Source organism: Malus sylvestris, chromosome 12 (assembly GCF_916048215.2).
Source record: "Malus sylvestris chromosome 12, drMalSylv7.2, whole genome shotgun sequence".
In the NCBI taxonomy this organism is placed as follows: Eukaryota; Viridiplantae; Streptophyta; class Magnoliopsida; order Rosales; family Rosaceae; genus Malus; species Malus sylvestris.
The window spans coordinates 847,253-853,675 of NC_062271.1; the positions used below are offsets into that span (position 1 = coordinate 847,253).

Below are 6,423 nucleotides of genomic sequence, written 5' to 3' on the forward strand. Positions count from 1 at the left end.
TTCAGCCTTCAACTTGTTTACTTCCTCCAGGAGCTGTAGGACGAGGGGGTCCTGAGTGGAGTTGTGCATCATTGAAGTTTTCTTCCGTAAGTCCCCATCGCCTCTTGGAAGTAGGAAAGTTTGATCAAGATAGCATGATTTTTCCTTGGACTCGTCACACTGACTCCTAGAGTGAGTATGTCGGAACATTTTCGAGTCCCCTGTACCTTCACGTTCTTCTGGGACTTGTTGCCCATTCCCTAGATTAACTGCTGGCCTGGGTCGTGCGAGATGACCGAGTCTTTCAGAAACTCTTGGGTCATTGATCTTCGAGCTTATGTGGATGGGATTCTCTCGACGTTGCTTTAGGAAGTCTCGACAATCGCGATAGACGGCTTTTGATCCTTCCACTCCTTCTGTGAGGAGGTGTTTTCCTCTACTCCTTCTGCTTCAGGTTGAAGCAACTGGGTTGAGAGAAGTCTCATGTTGATTATCACATTGATGTGTAGCTCGATCCCTATCAGGGATGTCCGTGTTGGATATCGGTGACCCTCCGTGTTGGGGGGCATTCAGATGATTGTTGACCTCAGCAGGGGCGACGAGCTTGTGTGCTTGAGCATGCCTAGCCTCGTGAAGCATCTCGAAATTTTTTTCATACTGCTCCTGGAGGACCTCGTTCCTCATCACTATCTTGTTGTTCTGAAGAGTAACTCTATTTCCTTCCTGCTTTCGTTGCTTCATACTAGGTCCAATGGGGGTGTCATTCTGTGTGCTATGGCTTCTTTCGCTCCCCATGTTGGAGAGAGATGTTTGGCTAAAAGAAAGTGTACGAGCGGTGGAAACCAGCTTAACAAAGCTGAAGATAGTGGGAGTAAGTGTCTTTCCCACATACAGCGCCAAATGTTGATGCACAAAATCAGCGAGGACTTTGGTATAACAGAAAATGTCAGGTTTGTGACCTTCGCTTGGTTGCTTCGATCACTAGTGAAGATAAGTACGTAAATGAATAGGGACAGGGAAGCAAACACAAGATGTACGTGGTTCACCCAGATCGGCTACGTCCACGGAGTAGAGGAGTTCTCATTAATTGTGAAGGGTTTACACAAATACATAGGTTCAAGCTCTCATTTTTTGAGTTCTAGTGAATAGTTTAGTACAAAATGACATTAGAGATTATTGTGGGAGAATGATCCCTATTTATAGAAGAGAGTTTTTAGTTTTGTTCTAACATTGACACGTGTCATGTTGTGATTGGCTTCTGATGTTGACACGTGTCGCGCTGTGATTGGCTTCTGATGTCGACACGTGTCGCATTGTGATTGGCCTCCTGGTTGAAGGGAAGCTCTTCTGGGTCCTTGACGGTATAACGTTGACCGGTGCTCAGTAGTTTCGGGATTGGTCAAGTATGGTACAAACAAATATCAACAATCAATATATATGCGCTAATAAATAATAAATGCGAATAAATATATTAATAGAGTATGAACAAAAATGGAATAATATTAAACAGATAAATTGAAGATCGAGGCTTGCATACCGCAATGTCCTTGAAACAGAAATTTCGTCCATACTCAGTGCTTGTAGTTCTACGGGCGTCTACTTCACCAGGATTCAAAAATCTAAGTTAGAATTCCAGCACCGGAAAACTTGACTTCTGGCGAATTTCCTTGTGGTTATCTCAGTAAGTATGTTTGGGATTGTAGAAGAAGAATTTTCAATTTTTGTGTACTAAATGCCATGTAGATGGATGTATATATAATAGATGTATGCCTGTTCGCAACAGGTATGAGAATGATATGGGAGACATCTTCTCAGAAGGGTGCTTTGCTCTCTGCGTTCTTTCATCACCTCAAACTTCATCGAAAAGATGAGTCTGTTGATAAAAAAATAATTAATTAATTAAATTCGAAATTAATCAAAAATAATTAATTAAAGAATTTAATTATTAGAGCCCGAGCCCCAAGGCACAAGACCCATTTTTTGATAAATTATCTATTAATTATATATTAATTATCAGTTAATTAGTACATCCCAAAGCTTAACCCTTAAGCCCAATCTTATTCTCTATGGTTCATCACTCCAATCATTTTCTACAATGGATAAAGCTTTATAAAGTGAGAGAACCTTTAGTAGTGACCAATGTGGGACAATAAATTTTTTACTCAAAATTTCCAACATGTTGTACTTACCATAAGACTGCCAAAATGGGAACCATTGATGATTCCGAATTTTGACGACACATCTGATCTATTTGTCTACAACAGTAAGCTTTTCAGGCTAAAAATCAGTAAAAGGGCAATCCTCAGATCAATTGCAATAGTTGTTGTTGTGGGTGTGGCTCTTGGAGGTTATATAACCAGTGGCAGATCCACATAGGGACCTGAGAGGTCCCAAGACCCGTCGGCGATCCTAAATCGCTGCTAGAAATTTTCCGGAGACCCCTCGTACTCGAGCAAGAGGTCTGTCCAAGTTGCAGGTTGCAGGTTGCAGTGGTTGTCTTCTTCTCGAAGAAGATGACCGCGCACGGAGAAGAAAGAAAATAGGGACCCTTCTTGCCTCTCTCCTCCTTGCTTTTGCCATGGTCTCATCCACTGGGGCCACCCACTTCTCCTCCAACCTCTCTCTGTCGTCTGGCAGGGGCAGTACATAAGCCCAAATTTCCCCAAATTATTTCAACCACCTTAGTAATTTTTCTTATGGGTGAAATTTCCTTCATAAGGTTAGTAAGATGGATATGATTTGTGGGTTGGTGAAATTTGGGGGTGGAGCTGCCATGGCTTCGGGAGAATGGGGAGGGAGGCGGTTGGTGGAGGTATGGCAGCTGTGTTCATAGTGAGAAAAAAGGTGGATGTTTGGAAACTAGTAAAAGAGAAAAATGATGTGTTTGGTTAGAAATATAGTGGGAGTTTGGGGAGAGTTTTATTTGACCGGTATTTTAAATTTAGTGGTCCATATTAGATAATTAATAACTTACGTGCTCCCTAGTAACTTATGAAACCTCGTAATGGACGCTTGAATTATGATTTTATAATTTGTAATATTGTTTTGCATATGATTTTTTAATTAAATGTATTATATTTAAATTTTCAATGTTATTTTTGTTTATAAATTTTTTGACCTTTACTATTGGGACCCCCCGAGTTTAAAATCCTGGGTTTAAAATCCTGGATCCGCCACTGTATGTAACCCTAAAATATTTTCCATCTACGCAATAAAAGTGATAGCTTGTAATTTGAATGGGTGCTAGGGTTTGTTAAGATTGAAGTTACTCATGATTATAGAAGTGTGCTCAATCCTTTTCTCCTATTTGTACCCATATTTTTAAGAGTATAATTTTCTCCCCTCTAGATCCTTTCTGATCTCCTTCCCTCCTCTTTCACTTACCTCCTTTTCTTTCCCTTTCCATAAAAAAAGTCAACTTAAGATATTGACATGGTTTAATCGTGACCGTTCAAATAGGAAGAAATAGGAGGAGAGAGAATCATACTACCAATACCCTTTTTACTTTAAGAAGGCTTGCTACAGTTGTATCTAATGTTGTCGAAAAGAATGTGACAGATTAACGAAACAGAAAGGTTCACTGCATTTCATTTAATAGGAATGCAAATTACATAATTTAAAGAGTCAAGGAAAAGTCATTATTATTTGAGGTCGCTGACAGTAGTGCAAATTAAGCTAGCTAGCTTCAGTTGCTCCAAATAAATTGAAAGTATCGGTAGAAAAAAAATCAAGAACTCATGTGGTATCAGACTACAATTGCCACGATTGCAATGACAGTGGCGATGAAGACTTGGTACGATCCAGACCATATGAGGCTACGAGCAGCAGATGATTCGTCTGCAACGGTAATGAAAAGCTTCATCCCCTTATCAGCACAGTGGTTGCTAACTGAACAAATGTACCATTTGTTTCCAGCAGTCGTTAGCTTTATTTTGTCATTCCCAGAGGTAAGTGGTGCTTTATCATTTTCCGTTGGTTTAGTGCATTCCTTGAACCCAGCTCCGTCCACCTTGAACACGTTGTGATTAGGAGCCTTGTACTTGAACACTGTAATTAAAACGTATAAGCTTGTGCAATCACATTAAACTTTTTGCGAACTATGAAAGAATAAGAAGTGTGTAATTAAGACCCGCTTGATAATCATTCTAGTTTTTATTAGTTATTTTGTAACTGAAAATAGTGAAATTTAAAAAATTAAAAACTTGTTTGGTAACAGTTTTCAATACCATAATTTAAAAACTCACAAAGGTTGCTTTTAGTTTTCATTTAAAATTTTAAAGAATTACCAAACAAGTTTTAGTTAAAAAAAAAAAACACTTCAAAATAAGAGAAAATTGTAGGAATTGTCTCTCAACTTTAACCCAATTGGAATAATGGTCCCCAACTAAAAAGTCATGACCATTGATCCCTTAACTCATCAAAATGTGTGCAACTATGGTCCCTTTCATCAACTATGTTAGAATTTCAGTCAAAATGAATTATGTGCCACGAACGTGAGGCTGAATCAAGAGACAATTATAGAAAACCAAATGAGAAAATTTGTAGCAATGATCCCAACATTAACCCAACTGATGAAATGGTCCCTCAACTTTAACGCAATTGGAGCAATGGTCCCTCAACTTTAACGCAATTGGAGCAATGGTCCTTTTGACATGACTCATTTTGATGGAATTGTGACGGAGTTGATGAAAGGAACCATAGACACGTTTTGATGAGTGAGAGGAACAATGTCATGAATTTTTAGTTAAATGACCATTGATCCAATTGGGTTAAAGTTAATGGACAATTGTTACAATTTTCTCTCAAAATAAAAGACTGAAAATTGAAAACAAAATTGCTTTGAAAACAAAATTGCTATGTAATGTATTATGTATATACATACCCAATGTATCACCAACTCGAAATACTTTGCCTTTAGCCCACTTTTGGTAATCAAAATCCGTTCTCCAGCCGCTATCATCTCCGACGACGAACTCTTTTGCCATGGACAGTGTAGGAAGAAGAATCACGAGAATGGAAATTAGGGAGACAAATTTGTTCGAACCCATTGGAGCTTTAATAATATGTATCTTTTCAACGAATCTTTGTTATATTAGCTTTCAGTGGTTCTAACATTGAGGTATGTAAGGGTCTATTTATAATAATTTTTGTTTGTAAAGTTCATCCAAAGCCTCGAATTATAGACAAATTTGAAGACCGACTACGGTCGGCTTACCATACTATATATGTTAACATTAGAAGTATATTTGGTCGGCTTATTATAATTTATGCTTCACAAACTTAGAGAAGGAAACAAAAGAGCTTGGGAAATGGTATTTTGGTTTATTCCTGACTTGATCAACGCCTAAGAAGGATCGTTGGATCACTAGAGATCTCAAATTTGCTCCTTGTTCCACTTCATAATACTTTCTTGGTTAGGAGATTTTTCAGTTGTGCCACGAACATGTTCGGACACTAAGTTTTTGTGAACACGGAAAATTCCTGAAACGAAAGAGACAAGAACAACGTGCACAAAATAATATTTGTGTTTGATGATTTTGGGTTACAATCTCTCTCAAATTTGATCCTCTGATTCGATCTCCGTAAGGTGTTGATTTGTGGATGTTTCGTTGATCCAAGGGCCGTCGAGGCTTGATCTTGGATGAACTGTTGGAAGTTTCTTCAAGGGGCCGTGGGCTTGATCTTTGAAGGTGGATTTGAGCGGATCTTCAAGGAGCCGTTAGGGCTTGATCTTGAGGATGAGTGTTTCTTCAAGGGCCGTTAAGGTTTGATCTTGAATAACGGTGATGAATGGATCTTCAAGGGGCTTTTGGGCTTGATCTTGAAGAACGGTTGGATGTGTGGATTTGTTGATGTTTGTTGATCCAAGGGCCGTCGGGGCTTGAACTTGAATTGGTGGAAGTTCTTCAAGGGCCGTTGGGGCTTGATCTTGAATTGGTGGATGGTTGATCCAAGGGCCGTCGGGGCTTGATCTTGGAAGAACGATGAACGAGGAACGAAGAACACTTTCTTCAAGGGTCGTCGGGGCTTGATCTTGAATTAGTGGATGATTGTTGATCCAAAGGGCCGTCGAGGCTTGATCTTGGGATGAACAGTTGTGTGGATTTATTGATGTTGTTGATCCAAAGGGCCGTTGGGGCTTGATCTTAGGATGAACATTTGTGTGGATTTGTTGATGTTGTTGATCCAAAGGGTCGTTGGGGCTTGATCTTAGGATGAACAGTTATGTGGATTTGGTGATGTTGTTGATCCAAAAGGACCGTCGGGGCTTGATCTTAGGATGAACAGTTGTGTGGATTTGTTGATGTTATTGATCCAAAGGGCCATTGGGACTTGATCTTAGGATGAACAATTGTGTGGATTTGTTGATGTTGTTGATCCAAAGGGCCGTTGGGGCTTGATCTTAGGATGAACAGTTATGTGGATTTGGTGATGTTGTTGATC

At 39.4% G+C, this 6,423-nt stretch overlaps 1 protein-coding gene across 1 annotated transcript; it reads right to left on the minus strand.

Moving 5' to 3' along the window:
• Positions 1 to 3,724: 3,724 nt before the first annotated feature.
• Positions 3,725 to 5,027, minus strand: LOC126593406 (blue copper protein 1a-like). The gene is made up of 2 exons (XM_050259471.1): positions 4,862 to 5,027; positions 3,725 to 4,026 (listed from the first exon to the last, which is right to left on the minus strand). Exons 1-2 carry the CDS (start codon positions 5,025 to 5,027, stop codon positions 3,725 to 3,727), a joined length of 468 nt encoding a protein of 155 aa, XP_050115428.1.
• Positions 5,028 to 6,423: the final 1,396 nt, after the last annotated feature.

Excerpts from the sequence above, each read along its gene's own strand:
- LOC126593406 (XM_050259471.1), bottom strand. The coding sequence starts at position 5,027 with ATGGGTTCGAACAAATTTGTCTCCCTAATTTCCATTCTCGTGATTCTT. Across the intron at positions 4,027-4,861 it reads TCGAGTTGGTGATACATTGG|TGTTCAAGTACAAGGCTCCT; the intron begins GTATGTATATAC and ends TTTTAATTACAG.